The sequence below is a fragment of the Gymnoscopelus microlampas genome, assembly GCF_963454915.1.
Source record: "Gymnoscopelus microlampas genome assembly, chromosome: 13".
Taxonomy (NCBI): Eukaryota; Metazoa; Chordata; class Actinopteri; order Myctophiformes; family Myctophidae; genus Gymnoscopelus; species Gymnoscopelus microlampas.
In genome coordinates this window covers 21,900,084-21,917,038 of record NC_139950.1, presented here as the reverse complement: position 1 = coordinate 21,917,038, position 16,955 = coordinate 21,900,084, and the positions used below count along the sequence as shown (strand labels likewise).

At 39.5% G+C, this 16,955-nt stretch overlaps 2 protein-coding genes across 2 annotated transcripts; one reads left to right on the top strand and one right to left on the bottom strand.

Annotated features, from left to right (window-relative positions):
• Positions 1-3,289: 3,289 nt before the first annotated feature.
• mcfd2 (multiple coagulation factor deficiency 2, ER cargo receptor complex subunit) lies at positions 3,290-9,018 on the top strand. Its single transcript, XM_084076832.1, has 4 exons — positions 3,290-3,334; positions 4,493-4,675; positions 5,422-5,581; positions 6,102-9,018. The coding sequence occupies exons 2-4, from the start codon at positions 4,494-4,496 to the stop codon at positions 6,231-6,233; spliced, it is 474 nt and encodes a 157-aa protein (XP_083932958.1). The 5' UTR covers positions 3,290-3,334; position 4,493; the 3' UTR covers positions 6,234-9,018.
• Positions 9,019-10,492: 1,474 nt separating this feature from the next.
• On the bottom strand, positions 10,493-14,273 carry prop1 (PROP paired-like homeobox 1; the record flags this gene model as incomplete). The annotated part of the gene is made up of 3 exons (XM_084076053.1): positions 10,493-10,876; positions 12,088-12,317; positions 14,180-14,273. 3 exons carry the CDS (start codon positions 14,271-14,273, stop codon positions 10,493-10,495), a joined length of 708 nt encoding a protein of 235 aa, XP_083932179.1.
• Between the last annotated feature and the right edge of the window lie 2,682 nt (positions 14,274-16,955).

Genomic DNA, 16,955 nt, shown 5'->3' with positions numbered 1-16,955 from the left:
AACTCCACTGCCGACTGACATACACACACCGGGAGAAATACATGTGTAATCTCACACAGGCTGCAGGGACTGGGAGGGAGAGGCAGAGCATTCTATAGAGAGCAGTAGTTCTCAAATGTTTTCATGTCAAGGACCCCCAAATGCATATGTATTTATTTACTATTTGGCCGCGGACCAAACCCCCCCCGCCCCCCCCCCCCCCCCACACCTGAAAAGGTTTTGTGCCATCATGCAGGTAGCTCTGGTCCATAGTACTTTCCCCGTACACCCGCGCTAGCGCAGGCTGCGCAGCCTCTCGTCTGTAGTAAAAATAACAATTACACTTTCGCTACTCACCAAAAAAAAGACGGTCTTAAGATGTTGAAAGCCTACTTTCCTTAGTGGGAAAACTCGAAGCCCCCCACCTCACATCTAAAATACACCTTTTGGCCAGAATAGTAAATATTTCACCGGAAGGAAAAATGTTCAACTTATTCCACTGCGCCCTCTACAGATTTGGTTAACAGAATTTTTCAATTGACAAGATCTATAGGGGGCGCAGTGCAGTAACAAAAAAACGTTTTCCTTCCTGTGAAGTATTTTCTTTTCTGGCCAAAAGGTGTATTTTAGACGTGAGGTTGGGATCTCCGAGTGGTCTCATTAAGGAAAATAGGCTTTCAGCATCTTAAAACCGTCTTTGTTTTGGTAAGTAGAGAAAGTGTATTTTTTATTTTTACTAAAGACGAGAGGCTGCACAACCTGAGGTGTGCGGGCAACGGGCAACGGTTCGAAAGTAACATAGCGTTAAGGAGAACTCCTTCTAACGCTATGGTCCAGAGCTACCATGCATGGACCCCCAGAAGAGAAGATTTGTGTACAAAAAAACATTTTGATGCTATATTAACTACTTTTGCTGGGGACCCCCGCCCAAGGACCCCTGGGGGTTGCCGAACTTGCCGGACCCCACTTTGAGAACCACCGAGGAGCTCATACAAAGTTTATGAGGATGGATTAAAATTTCAGTGGTAGGAACATTAATCAATACGGCATCATCACCACCAAGCAGACATTAAGTTACTTTTAGGTTATTAAGGAATTCTAACTGAAAAGCCGGTGAACTGGGAATATGGGAATATAAACACCTATTAAACTTTTTAGTAGGGGCCTATGTTGACTACATTATGAACTGAGTGCCGATTAAATTGATATAATGGCCTAGGTATGCATTGCACTGTAATTTACTGTGGAACTAAATCGCGAGATGTAAATAATTAGGTTGGACACCATGTGAGAGCTTGCTCTATATTTTCGGTTTCGTGGTGTGCAGGAATCTGCAGTGGCGTAAAGTACATACATTTACTCAAGTACTGTAGGCTACTTAAGTACAATTTTGAGGCGTTTTTACTTTACTGGAGGATTTCCAATTTTCACTATAGGCTACTTTCTACTTTTGGTACTTTTAGGCTATATAAATGAAAAGAATAGCCTGCATGCAGACTCTTTTAAAGGGGTCTGGGGGAGTTTAAACTAAAACGATGTCTTGTCCTAAAGCCACAAGCCCTTAATCTCCTCCTTCAACCCGTTAACTGGATCAGTTCGTGGGATTAGAGAGAACATGTGAGATAATGTTGTGAATCGGAGACAAAACCTTGGAATATAAAGCGATACATGGACGGATAGAGTCATAAATGCTTTGTTTTTCCCATGTCCTTACTGTCCATCACTTAGTGCTTTCATTGGTGCGATCAACGGAAAATCAATTTGGCAGAAATCCTGTGCCTGGCTCTGGCTCTTAGACGAGCCCTGATAATATCATGACAGTCATGGAGGAACTTCAACCCGATGTTACTGTTATATGTGTTATTATGTTTCAAACTCAAGTTATGATGCACTATCTCAAAGAAACACTGAATTTAACTTGCGCGCACACGGCGCCTCCATCTGGACAAGATGGAAACGTCTAAAAAGACAAATCACAACACAATGATTTCACAGAAACACAAACAAACAAACGTGAACGTCGCTTAACATTTTAATTTTAGAACACGTTTATATGTTAATAATACACAATAGCAGATCTACAAGCTCACAATGTGTTGCATGGCAAGGCATTGTGAGCTTGTAGATAGGCTATTTTCAAATGGCCAAAGTTTAAATAGGGCCGAAGTGGTTAATGTATGTTTTGTAATAATAATACAAATCTACAATGTAACTAGTAACTAAAGCTGTCAAATAAATGAATGGAGTACAATTACAATATTTGTCTCTAAGATGTATAGTGGAGTCGAAGTAAATTATAGAAAATTGGAAATACTCAAATAAAGTAAAAGTACCTCAAAAGTAAAAGTACAGTACTTGTTTTTGAGTAAATGTAGGCTACTTAGTTACTTTACACCACTGCACTGCTAATGGGGATCATTACTGGGATTCTAATGTCTCTACCACCACCACCACGACATAAAAGAAACCTCAAGTCGTTTGAAAAGAGATTTAGGGGCGTCATTGTCCCTCTGGAAACTGGACATCTGAATGGTCATGCAAGTTATGATGCCCCTCAAATGAAACGCACACAACACGCACACACACACACGCGGTTCCACAACACAGTAATGTGTGAGTGTGTGACAGCTTCAGCGCAGCGGCTATTGTTGTTGCCATGGCTGCACGCACGGCATTCGCTGACGTATTAGCCCTGAAACATGACTGTCATATCATGACAGTCATGGATGAACTTCAACCTGGTGTTTGTACTTTCTCTGTTTTTGGTCCATACATCTACATAAACGTTCAAATGTCCAATATAAAGTACTTACCCCATGGCCACGGATGTTACAATTCTGTTCGGACCCACAGAAGTACCGGTATTTTCGGTATTGTTCAATAAAAAGCATTTTAGCATCTGATTGGTGGCCATTTTCTCATATAGTTATAATGTATCAGAGTGCAATACACCTTCCAACCAATAGAATCGCGTAGTTGAAAGCATATGGCGAAAAAACGGGGAAAATAAACACCGATCGGATTAAAATGCTAATATAAAAATAATACGGAAAACACGGGTACTTCTGAGGACCCGAACACAATTTTAACATCCGTGGCCATGAGGTAAGCCCTTTATATTTGAAATCTGAACGTTTATGTAGATGTAAATAGAGAAGGTGCAGACACCAGGTTGAAGTTCGTCCATGACGCCGGTGACAGACGACCGTCGTGTGATCCATGGCTACTGACGTATGTGATGCTGTCCAATCAGAGTTAGCTGTCGTGTCCCACAGTTGAAAGGTGACTACGGCGAATCGCGGCGGCCAAAAAAGACAGCGGATGAGTCAGTCTGCAGGAAACATACACGAAAGAGGTGACTTTTCTCTTTATGCTTGTATTATACTATGGTTTATGGGCTGTAGTTGTCATGTTGGAGCACATTGTGTAGAGTGTAGTGTAACTTGTATTGCATTATGTTGTAATGTAATAATCTTGATTATTAGACTCATGCTGCTAGCAGAGCCTTTTATATGCTCCTCTCAATGGTGTTAGCCAAAGTGTATGGATGTTTCTACTGCTTTGTGGGTGTGTGTTGTTCACTGTTTTTGACAGTGGTGTAAAGTAACTAAGTACATTTACTCAAGTTTTGTACTTAAGTGCATTTGAGGTATTTTTTTACTGGATTATTTTCAATTTTCAGTATTTTACTTCTACTCCACTACATCTCAGAGGCAAATATTGTACTTTTTACTCCACTACAATTATTTGAAAACTTTAGTATAGTTACTTTGTAGATTTGTATTATTGTTACAAAACATGCAACTTTATCCTTATATACTTTGGCTATTTGAAAATAGCAGATCTACAAGCTCACAACGTGTCGCTTTGCGATGCATTGTGAGCTTGTAGATGTGCTATTTTCAATAGATTTATATACATATTGAATACTTGTGAAATAGGACATTCTGCATAATGATTACTTTTACTTTTGGTACTTTAAGTACATTTTGATGCCAATAATTTTGTACTTTTATACTCAAGTACATTTTGAATTCCGGACCTTTACTTGCAACAGAGTATTTCTATATGGCAGTATTGATACTTTTACTAAGTTAGTAAAAAATGTGAGTACTTTTTCCTCCAGTGTTTGTGGTTGTGTTCACCGTGTTTGATGATTACTGTACTTTTTATCATCACTACGCATCCTGTAGTTGGGTCCCCAATGTAGTTTATTTGTACAACACTAAAGCTCCTTGAACTCTGCTTTAAACTTTAACAGTTTGTTTGCAAATAGTACAGTGGTACGAAAAAAGCCCTAAGGGCTTGTTTCCATTGTGGTCCTGTCTGTGTATTCAATTCATCCCCATACCTAGTTGAGATCCAGGCTGTGATGTTGTCATATCATCAGCCTCTAACTGCAACTGTGTTTCTATCTGTATAGCTATACAATTATAGAGACATAGAGACACAGAACATCTGTCTATCTATTTCTAAGTTTGTCTGTGCCTCCCTCTTTCAATGTGTCTTGTAGAATGACGAGACCAACTTCCAGGGGCAGCTACAACTATAAGGAGTGGGGTTGTCTAATCCTCCTCCTCTCCCATATACTGTGCGTCCATTCACAAGCGGAGCCGGAGGCCCCAGAGAATGTAGCACATGATGCACAGAACCACGCTCACGGTCATCTGGATAAGAACATGGTGCAGGACAAAGAGTGAGTAACAGAAAAAAAACTCTTCATATTTGTGCTCTGTGGGAGATGACCTGCACCGGCCTATTTGCATAGAACATTGAACTTTGAACACTGTTTGTTTAACCTTGCTGGCCGTTTGGGTTACCGTGCAGATCTGGGAAATCCGTTAGTAAATACAGTACATTCTTGCGGAATGCAGGTGTTGTGATGAAAACTATTACAAATTCGCAAACGCTGTCATTTCATACGTTGTGGTGTTTGCTATTGTGAGGGATAACCTTGATAATAGTCTTGCTGATGGTTATATACGTATAGAAAAGCCACTAGCAGTGATCGTTGTGAATGATGAGAAAACATTAAATCCAGTTAACCCATTTAGACCTGGAACGCACACACGAACGCACACACGATTTCTTCAGCTATCAAAAAATAGCAGATATACAAGCTCATAGCGCGGCACCGAGTGCCGCGCTATGAGCTTGTAGATCTGCTATTTTTGAAAAATCTTGAAAACATTTTTTTTTATTTTTTTTTTACAAAGACTGTTAGGATTTAGATTTTTTTCAAGAATCGCCTCAGGTCTTAAAGGGTTAAGCTATAAGTTATGTTCTGAGAAAAGCGTGGCACGAAATGGAAACTTTGAAGAAGAAGATATCCTGTCTGGCTATCTTTCCAAATAATATGACTAACTCCTCTGTCTATGGATGATTGTTATCAAATGGCCCCTGACTGTTTCTCTGTCTCCGTTTCCTGTGTCTTTCCTAAAGCCACATCATGGAGCATTTAGATGGAGTGATAAACAAACCAGAGAAAGAGATGTCAAACCAGGAACTCCAGCTGCATTATTTTAAGATGCACGATTATGACGGCAACAACCTGCTTGATGGGCTGGAGCTGGCCACAGCCATCACACACGTACACAAAGAGGTGTGTATCAGTGGTGGGAAAAGTACTCAAGTAAAAGTATCAATACTGCAATGTAGAAGTACTCTGTTTCAAGTAAAAGTCCGTAATTCAAAATGTGCTTGAGTAAAAGTACAAAAGTATTGGTATCAAAAAATACTTAAAGTACCAAAAGCAAAAGTACTACAATGTTTGAAAATAGCCGATCTACAAGCTCACGTGCCGCGATGCGATGCGTTGTGAGCTTGTAGATCGGCTATTTTCAAATAGCTTAGGTATAAAATAGGGCTAACGTATGTTTTATAATGTAATAATTTATATCTTAAGTAACTAGTAACTAAAGTAAACTAAAAATAGCAGATGTACAATGCATTGTGAGCTTGTAGATCAGCTATTTTCATGCAACACAGTATAAATGACGTTTACATTTTCAAATTATATTTTTTCTATGTTTGAAAAAGTTGCCTATAAGGTCATGCCTAAAATAGGGACACCACGTTGAAAGTAGTTAAACAAAGATGTCCTTTTCCTTTTCCTCCATCAGGAGAGAGGAGAGGACAGCCAGCCAATGAAAGAAGAGGACCTCATCAACCTAATCGATGATGTGTTAAGAGACGATGACAAAAACAACGATGGTTACATAGACTACGCAGAGTTTGCCAAGTCACTGGAATAGAAGGGTAGACACAGAGTCACTACCGGGGTCGTGTGTCAGTTTCACACAACCTCACCCGAGCAATCTATAAAGAAGGAAGTGTCAAGAAGGCTGTACGAGCGTACTCGAGAGCCAAACTGAAAAGCTGCCGTAGTGGTGAACGGGCAGGCTACAGCTTGGTCTTTCCTCTGACTCTGCGTATTGCAACAAGAATTGTTGGTACTTTCATATGGTCTGTGAGCATCATTAACGGCTACGTCAATTCTTGAGTTGGTTTTGCAGTAACTTTATGGCAGACAAGAGCCCGGTTCACTGCCTTGGAAATGAAATAGTAATAGCAAGGAATAGGAAATAGGTTATGCAAATGCCATCCAAACTGTTTATTCTAATGTATTCTCACAAGCTGTGAAGTGATATGTTCTGGTCCTTCCTTCTTTATAGATTCCTTGCTCCTGTCTCCGTCAAATCCATGTAGCACAGGAAGTCGCTGTAGAAATTGTGCCTTGTGCTTAAAACACCCTGATAGCCCAATAGCACCCACACAGTGTGATGAATGCAACTGCCAGGTCCCTGTTGTAGCGCATTCATGCAGGGACTGAATCAGAATCAGTCATACCCTAGCTAAAGGAATACCTTTGCTGCATTGACATCCAACATTGTGGACCAAGCAAAATGATTCATCATGTCACCTCATTGCTTTCAGATGTTAAGACAAACGGGGGACTTAATAACTGTCTTGAGGCCAATTTGTACTTTGTTGTGCGACCATGTTGCTCGATGGAAATTGTGTGTGTGTGTGTGTGTGTCCAGGGCTGAGCTCAACTTTTGATTTTGTAATGGAAGTTGATGGCGTTCAGAACGGATTGAAACTGTGCCCAAATATGGAGACGACTGACGTAATAGTACGGACGTCACTGCCCTCAGACAGACTATATAGGGTGCGTTCGGAAATTGCGCACCGGAGCGCACTCACCTATTAGTTTGTATTGGCCAGTGCGCTCATTGCTGTATTTCCCAACGCACCCATAGTTGCAGTAGGGCAGAAACCTTGTATCTCCGTATCGTAACCTTTTATTTATTATTTATTTATTTTGTAAATTAACACCCTACTTGATCATCATACTACAGCGTCACACAAAAGTAGCAGATCTGCAAACTCGAAGTGCGGCGCGAAGCGGACCGCTTTGAGCTTGTCGATCAGCTACTTTTGCTATTTTTGAATTTGAATCCTGAAAAGTAACAGTTTTGGACATTATGAGGGTGGAAACCTTGTATGTGACGATTTTGAAATATGGAGGTACAAGGTTTCTGCCCGACGGAAACGATATGCAGTCTAAGATAAGCCACGCCACATTGGACCCCTTCTTCTGTTGAAAATGTGTTGTTTCCGCCGAGCTACACGGTCCTATGACGAAGTATAAATTAGGCTTTAAAGTGGCCTTTACTAGAGGTTTCTACTGTCTGTGTTGGCGTTTGCATAGAGAGCTTTAGCTATCATTCTTGAATTCATGAGATGGTTTGAAATCTTTTTTCCTTCTTCTTAAAGGGACAACTGAGGTGACATTCAGAGTAATGTGGATTTTAATGTGACATGCCATAGTGTCATCCCAGATCCACTTGACAACCTTCTTAATGAAAGTTAGCGATCGTGTTGAACGCAGCACAAGTTACATTCACTGTCATTGCTGTCAAAGTAATCTCTGATGGTGTAAGATAGTGGTTCTCAAAGTGGGGTCCGCCCCCCCCCCCCAGGGGTGGTTGGGTTAATACAGCAGCATCACAATCATTTAAACCACTTTATCCATGTTTTTATACTTGCTATTCACAAGATTGTACATCTGCTATTTTTGAAAAATAGGCCAAATACATATTGATTTGGGGGGTCCTCCTTGACATGACAAAGTTTGAGAACCACTGGTGTGAGATGACACACGCATCTCCAACGTAGTCTAGCCTAGTCTACCTTAACCGAACCGCTGTTTGTGCTCCTGCGAGCTGATACTTGAGATTAATTTGTCATCACAGAATGAATGTAAATCTGAGCCATGTGTAATATTCTTCATCACTAGACCTTACTAGACATAACCTAGAACTTAACCCATTCAATCCGGGAACACATCTCTGCCATTTTAAGATTTCTTTGGCTATTCAAAATTAGCAGATCTACAAGCTCATACTGTAGCGTGGCACATGAGCTTGTAAATCTGCTATTTAAAAAAAAACCATTGCGAACATTTGTATCTAAAATCTTTGCTTCTGGGGGTAGCTTGTATATCTGCTATTTTTGAATAGCCAAAGAAATCTTAAAATGACAGAGATGCGTTCCCGGTCTTATTGGGTTAAGGCTAATTTATACAAATGACAAAGATGACACTGTCAATTTCAGTCATTTAGTCTTCACGGCATATTGCTAGATCATTGTTTGATCCGCTGCAGTGTTCTCCCACTGTAAGATTCAAACGTAAATGTTTGGTTCAGGCATTTCCAGTAAAGCTGTGGTGTTATTCAGTGTACCGTTACACAAATAATGTAGCCTGAGTCCTCTCGCTCTAAATATTAGCAGCTTGTTACAGCAACAGATATTTATATAATGTTTGTGACCAAACCCATTTGTGCGGTCAGTCCATCTGTACTATATTATGAGTTATTTCTTACAGATGATCTATATTTTTGTCATTCAGTATTGTTTGTCCAATTAATTGAGGTTGTTTGAATGCAAATGTTTAAATGACCATGTAGCTTTGGCAGATACAACTGTGTTCGTTGTCTCTGGAATGTGATCTATTATTAAATGCTGTCAAATGCAGTTACAGATGTTCATCTCATCTATTGTTTCCCATCACCAAATCTTTGTACAAAATTGTGTACTAAGATTGTCTGTTTGAGCCAAACTACTGAACAAGCACACGGTAGTAAAATATTTTATTTATTAAATGCTTTGATAAGTGATTTGTGTACAGTAAAATCAGTGTTTACACAGTTAAATTAATACTCAGGATTTAGCTGTGTACGATACTACAAAACATACATTATTTATTTTCCTAAATAAGTAAAAATATCTATCCTACCTAAATATTTCATACAGTAGTGTTGAACATAACAGGACATTGTTGTCGTTCCCATACTGTTTTTATATCGAAATGCTTTTGCTGTGGGAGAGCTAAACTATATTTCTGTGATGTACAATGTTCAGACTACCTGATCAAGACATTTGTTTTGCAGAAGATTGTTCCTTCCTATCATGCAAAGCTTTAAAACGTAAAACGAGTCAAAATGTTATCTACAGTGCAATGAACAACTCGGTCCATTGAAACGTCAAGCCTCCCTTCAGTACACTGAATCACATATTAGATGAGATTGTTATAGGCCAGGGGAGTGTGCCTAATTTAATGAATGCATTTAATTTACAGTCAAATAGATGGACAGTGTTTCCATTCATGACAGTCCATAATATACCATAAGAAATACAAAGTTGTTTCAATTTACTCTAGGTAATTATTGAAGTTTTTTTTTATTGGAGTGGAGAGAGGGGAAAAAACACATAATATTAATTTTGAAAAAATTGCAGGCGCCTGAAATTCCTCAGTCAATGTTTTCAAAACCTAGATTATTCCATATTACCAAACATCGCTATTTTATTTCCAATGGCCTAAAACAAACAAACATATGTGTTGATTCCGTGTGGAAGGGTCACTCTGGCGAGACTGACCATGATTCATAGGGTTATTCAAGGAGTGGTCCCTGTGTTTTTAAAGTATCTTTACTCTGGTCAGGGACAATAGTGTTCACTAGATCTAGCACTGTTAGTGTGCCTGTATACATTCAGGACTGTCAGGTAAGGGAACTTTCAAATGCATTGGTGCCATCTAGTGGAACAGCCTGGACACTGCAACCAAATCATGGCTGATAGAAAAGGTTCCAGTCTGATGTAGGGATTTTTTTAAATGTTATTCAACATACTTTAGATTAGTCAGGTTTTCTGTGATGACCACAATGGAGATAAGTCCTGGACTTTGTTTTATCCTTGATGGTTTTAACCTGTACTCTTATCATTCTGTATGGTTATTACTTTCAAATACATCAAATCAAACAGGCAAACAAACAAACACAACAAAAAAGATGATCTGATTAAATCACAAATGTATTAGATATATAGTACTTACATTCATGGGTGTAATATTTCAAGGCAGACATTTTCCTTGCTACCATCACACACACAAACATTAATTTAATCAATTTGTGAGAGTAGCTAAAAAAACATTTACCGCTGGTGGACATGTTTAGCTCCAGTGAGAGACGGGGTCTAGAGCTGACATGGAGAACACAGGTGATGTGAGACTGGTGGGCGGAGCTCCAATACTCCTCAGCGGGCTGTACCATTCCTCATGCGGGTGTGGGGTTGCTGGCTGTGGTTGGACCGCGGGACACGGGCACTGGCCGACGGGGCCGCCTGGGTGATGGGCATACCCACCAGGGGACAGCACGGTGGAGAAGCGGGGAATGTGTGCCAAGGCCTGGGGGTAGTACTGCCGTGCGATTCCTGAGGACTGGACACACATGCTGCCCAGCAGAGCCCCGTGTCCCGACATCATACCCAGAGGCAGCACCTTCTGGGAGGCCCGCTCTTGCTTGCGCTGTTTGGCTCGTCTGTTCTGAAACCACACCTGTTGAAGTGATGAAATATCAGAGAGAAAAAAAGAGGACACATCAAACAAATCAATGTGTTCATGTTTTGGTCTGCATTTGGGTAAAATTCTATCGTGTCTTTCTCCTAAGCACATTACATTCACATACCACGAAAGGCGTCAGTGTCTTGCTCAAGGACACTTCGAGATGAAACCAGGGGCAGCTGGGGATCAAACCAGTAACCTTCAGGCTGCTTCAGCTACTCTACTTCCAGAGCCACTCTTACACTATGACGGCACTTAAAATGTTGCATCCTTAGAGGAATTTGTTCTCATAATGAAACAAATACGGGTCTAATATTTCAGAGTTATTCCTCCAAAGTCGGGTGGTGGTGGAGGGAGAATTGTACATAATTAACTTTTATAGATAAATGAACATTGATGAGTTTACAGAGTGAAAGCTACTGTAGGTCTGAAGTGATACACAGTATAAACAAAAAAGTGTTTTCAAAGAAGTACTGCTTAACTCCCAAATGGTGTGGACTGCAGACTTGCAAAGAAAATAATTCCAAGGCACTCCGTCTTTGATAGTTGGCAGTATAGTTGTCTGTTTCGTTCCAAAACTAAACAAATATGAACCACACACGCACCATCCATATAACCTTTAAAGGATGTCTTTTTCTGTTTGTCACATTTGATTTTAGAGTTAGATAAAAACAAACACACAGAGTAATACTGAACTATGGAACCAAAATGTGAGAAATTACAGTGGTATCTGTCAATGTCATCTCCAACCATACAGAGTACTGACGCAAAAAACAAAAAAACACACACCCCTTGAAGGTTTTGTCCCATCCAAAGTCCCATAGACACTTTTTTAAAATATCATGTAATATACAAAAAATGTTTTAAATAAAATAAGTCCAGGCATTTTGCTCATATGTTGGAGCAGTGGAGCACTGACTGAAAAAGTATTAATTTATCCAAAAAGAAAGAAAAATAGAAAGCCGCCTGCAAATCAACTATTGTACCTTCAGGGGCACCTTGAGACATTGCCAGGGCTGGGAATCGTAACTGGCAACTTGTCAGGAGGGCTCTCTAACCTTTCAGCTATGGCCACCCTATGTGATTTTTTAAATGTCCATGGGATTTTGAATACGGAAAAATCGTAATATATAACCCAAGAAGCGTGGTTTTAACATCAGGAATTTGGTACTCAATTGCATTCCTGTGCATAAGATGTTCCCCACCTGTATGCGCGCCTCGTTGAGTCTGGTCAAGCGCGCCAGCTCCTCACGGTAGTAGATATCTGGGTAGTGGTTTTGTCCAAACGCCAGCTCCAGTTGTTCCAACTGCTTGTGGCTGAAGGTGGTCCGATGGCGGCGTCTTGCAGGGGACGGATAGGCCCTGCTGTGCCTGGCCAGTCCAACACCCATGGAAGTCTCACATGAAGGCCCCTTCCTGGCTGAGTCTCCAATATCTACACAGTGAAATCCTCAGAGTTCATTTAATCAGATGAGTGTACAAATGGAACCAAATGGACCCTTATGGAGTTATGTTCAGGGTGACAGGAAGAGTTTCGGTGCTTGGAATGGACACAGCGCAAACCATTCTCTTTAATTGGAAATGTGAATCAAGGGTCAAAACACTCCCAGCTCGTGTTTCTTGACTCATTTGGTCTCTTTGGTTTTGTTTAGCATCTTCCCTAAGTTCACATCATACAGGAAGTGGCCTATACATTTGTCAGAGCACATTTCACTGATGGCTGTGTTGAAAAAGAGGGATTACGGACACTTTTATGGCTCCTAGAGCCATCGGGCAACCTGAGAGCCAGAGGGGCTTTGGCTGCCAAAGCCGATCTCCTGAGAAAAAGTTAACAGAGACCAGAGGATTTGACCAGATTACCACTTACAATAGCTGATAAAGTGACTAATTTGTCAAATTGCGGGAGTGAGATGACATTGTCCTTTCACATAACAGCAAATGCTGAGAAGAAGACTATTGGAACTGAAGAACTTAACTGAAGAAGCTAATGAAAAAAGAAAATTTGATGACTTGTGTTAGTGTTTTTTTGTTAAATTAAGTGTATTTACTGATTTACAGTAATTAAAGTACTTAATTTAATTAGTGGAGATACAGATTTAACTTTAATATTAGATTATAAGTATTATTAGATTAGTGACTAACACAAAATACGCTAATTCAAATATTTTTTATCAGATTTAACTTTTATATTATTATTTTATATATTATAATATTTGTGTTATTTTGTGTAATTTAATATTAGTGTTGAAATGAGTGTGTTAGCCACAAATCCAATTATAATTCAAATACCTTTATCAGATTTAACTTCATTATTAAACGTATTATATTAAACGTATTAGATGAGTGGCTAATACATTAACTACAACCTTACCTTACTGATTTGCTGTAATAAAGGCATTGTCACCTTATTTTTAATCTACTTAATTGTCTTCATAGCTCCTTCATCTGGGTAACCTACTAATACAGAGTCACTACCATCTTTATAATCTAAGCGTTAAGTCATCCATTTGCAACTCTGAGAGTGTCCAAATACAAATCTGAGTTAAATTAACAACTTCAACCCCAGCATCCCAATTCAGGGGGGGGACACTCACCAGAAATAGCAGATCAACAAGTTCACAACGCATTGCGTTTCATGTAGAAGGAAACCAGATCAGACCAAGTAGGCTACACAGTTTCAACTCAGGTATGTTTGACGAGGTTAACACCACTGGTGTAAAGTAACTAAGTACATTTGCTCAAGTATTGTACTTAAGTACAATTCTGAGGTATTTTTTACTTTACTAGAGTATTTCCAGTTTTCAATAGTTTTACTTCTACTCCACTACATCTTAGAGGCAAATATTGTACTTTTACGACACTATAATTATTTGAAAACTTAAGTTACTAGTTACTTTGTAGATTTAGATTATTATTAAAAAAAAACATACATTAACCACTTCAGCCCTATATACTTTGGCTGTTTGAAAATGGCTGATCTACAAGCTCACAACACGTCACGAAGCGACGCGTTGTGAGCTTGTAGATCTGCTATTTTCAAATTCTTTTTTATACATTTTAATACTTTAATACGTGAAATTGGACATTCTGCGTAATGAGTACTTTTAATGTTGGTACTTTAAGTATATTTTGATAACTTTTATACCTTTACTGAAGTCAATTTCGATTACCAGACTTTTACTTCTAACAGAGAATATCTACATTTCAGTATTGATAGTTTTACTTAACTAGCAAATGTGAGTACTTCTTCCACCACTGTATAACAAACACTGAGGATTTTTCAATACATGAGCTCACCTGCACTGGAGCTGACCGTGGCCATGTCAGAGTAGATCTCCACACACTCCCGCTGGCTCTTCACTGCATCTCCTGCCGCCTTCGCCTGGGCCATGTCTGATGGTGTGTTCCCCCATGGGACCCTCTGGGCTCCTTTATCCCTTCAGCGTAAACACTAGGTGGCCATTATCATCAGCTAGCTATGACATCACATGTAACCCCATTCACCCAACCATTGTGCATACCCTCACCTGTGTGTGTGTGTGTGTGTGTGTGTGTGTGTGTGTGTGTGTGTGTGTGTGTGTGTGTGTGTGTGTGTGTGTGTGTGTGTGTGTGTGTGTGTGTGTGTGTGTGTGTGTGCGCGTGCGTGCGTGCGTGCGTGCGTGCGTGCGTGCGTGCGTGCGTGCGTGCGTGCGTGTGAGAGAGAGACTAGGGATTGATCATTCAAAATATGCTCCTCATTGACTTACATTATACAGGGAAGAGGCCCAGGAGAGGCTATTTTAGCCCGTAAACAAACATAAACAAAGCTGATTCTGACAATATAGAACATCACCCAACCCGGTACTATTTCGCATTTTATAAAAATGTCAACTTCCTATTGATTTTACTATTTTAAGATCAGGAAACAGATCCTTGAATCCAGTCCGGGTTTTCTTCCTAATAAAAATAGCAAAATCAAAGGATTTTTTTTTTTTTAGCCTATGTATCTTGATACCTATCGTATCGTCCTATAAGAGAGAGATGCACACCCCTAATTTACAGCATATCATATTTGAGAATTCATTATGTAATCCATCTCTATATCATTGCTCAAACTGAGAGCCAGCCTCAGCGGAAAGACTTAAAAAAATCTGTACCAAGTCCAGAAGTTTGTGTGTCTGCTGGGTCATCAGACATTTGGAGCTCAGCGCTGGAGGGCAGCAGCTCTATTAACTTCTGGACTACACTTGTGTCTGCACCTGCAATGCAAAAAAAAATCAAATAAGTCTTCTCTCCCATATTCCATTATTCTTTTTTACATTTGCTGGAATATAAACTGTTGTTTATATAGGAGGAGGGGTGTTTCACAATGTTTATGAGCAAAGTATTCTATTGTCTTCTGAATTGAATTCCAACCCAAAATGGAGTTTTGTTTAAAAGTACAATATCTATTTATTCTTATTGGGTTATTCATGAGATATTTGTCAGCTTGTAGATACGCTTTTGAAGGTTAATTGGTTCCTGTGTTTGTGGTAGGGTAGGATCCTCTCCTATAAAAAGGAGACTGCAGGTACCGAGAGTTAGTTATGCTGGGGCAGGCAGAGTCCTAAGAGCCCAGTCAGAGAGCTGCCAGGGCCTTTTTACAGGGCGTAGCCTGGTGCAGTTTGTTTTGTTCCTTTTTCCCTTTTGATAAGTTTTGCACTAAGTCTTTCCTGAGTTTTCTATTTTTGTATTTTTGGCCAGTATTATTTTTGCTATTGGAATATTCATTTTGCACTGTAATAAGCTACACTGGACTGGAGTTTGGTGGAGGAGAAGTGGGAGGAATAAAAAAAACAAAATAGCATCTCTGACTGTTTTTGGAGCCTCGACCTCCAGTCAACTTTACAAGGCATATGTGCAACTAGAAACTACAAATAATATTACTTACTTTTTAATGGACGCACACTGGGAAAAAAGGAATGCTGCTGTTCTCTGAACTAGATGACACTGGACAAACTTTCTCTCTCAACAAGTGCAAGTAATGTATCATCAAATCAACACCTAGGCATAGCAACAGGTGCAAATTGTGCAATGAAATCACTAATGAACAGAATGAAGCAATTTGGGCCGTGGTGCAGCGGAGAATGACGTCACTCATTAAATACCTCCTTTTGAATATAAATACATATTTATAAAAATAAATAAAAAATAGCACAATTGTTGATGTCAACGGCACAAATTAGAGCACTAAAGAATGAGACATTTTTTGTTCGATTTTGACCGAAAGAAAGGGGGGTGCAAGGCTCAGCAAAGCTCTTAAACACATAACTTCAAATTATCTAAAAAAAAATGATACCAGCACAAATTATAAAATGTAAGGTAGCCTACAATGCAGCACAAATCCAGCACTAAAGAATGACACCATTCTTATTCATGTTTTCATCATATGGGGCGCTAACTTCTGATTCTGATTAAATTCTGGTATGCCCACGCATATGTCCACCAGAGGGTGCTGTTTCTCCAACATTCACATCTCTAATTGGCCTGGCTTTCATTGTCTTGGATACCATATCGTGGGAAGTAACTAAGTACAACAAGTCCTCAAGTACTCTACTTTAGTACAGTTTTGAGGTATTTTTTTACTTTTACTTTACTTGAGTATTTCGCTTTTCCAATATTTTTTACCTCTACTCCACTGCAAATATTGTACTTTTCACTCCATACTGCCAGCTTTAGTTACTAGATACTTTGCCAATTCAGATTATTACAAAATAATCTAATAAAGCTTGTATCTGCTATTTTTGAAAACGTTAGACCTTTTAACACGTTTGAGTACTGTTATATTTTGATGCGAGTATTTTTATATTGTGTTTTACAAAGTGAATACATCAGTGTACTTCTTCCACCACATACCTCTCTCTTGATGTATCTTCTGCAATTAGTAAGGCAACTGAAACAACTTTCCCCTCAGGACCATTACAGTTCTATCTGATATTAATAACAGTACAGTATTAACCTCTGTCTAAAGGCCAGGCCAACTCCTTGCAACTTGCAACAACTTGCAACCATTATCCCCAATGGCAGTTGCAAGGAGTTGCATTGGTGCAGTCTG

Coding starts and splice junctions, on each gene's coding strand:
- mcfd2 (XM_084076832.1), top strand. CDS start 4,494: ATGACGAGACCAACTTCCAGGGGCAGCTACAACTATAAGGAGTGGGGT. Junction 4,676..5,421: donor AACATGGTGCAGGACAAAGA/GTGAGTAACAGA, acceptor TCTTTCCTAAAG/CCACATCATGGAGCATTTAG. Junction 5,582..6,101: donor TCACACACGTACACAAAGAG/GTGTGTATCAGT, acceptor TTCCTCCATCAG/GAGAGAGGAGAGGACAGCCA.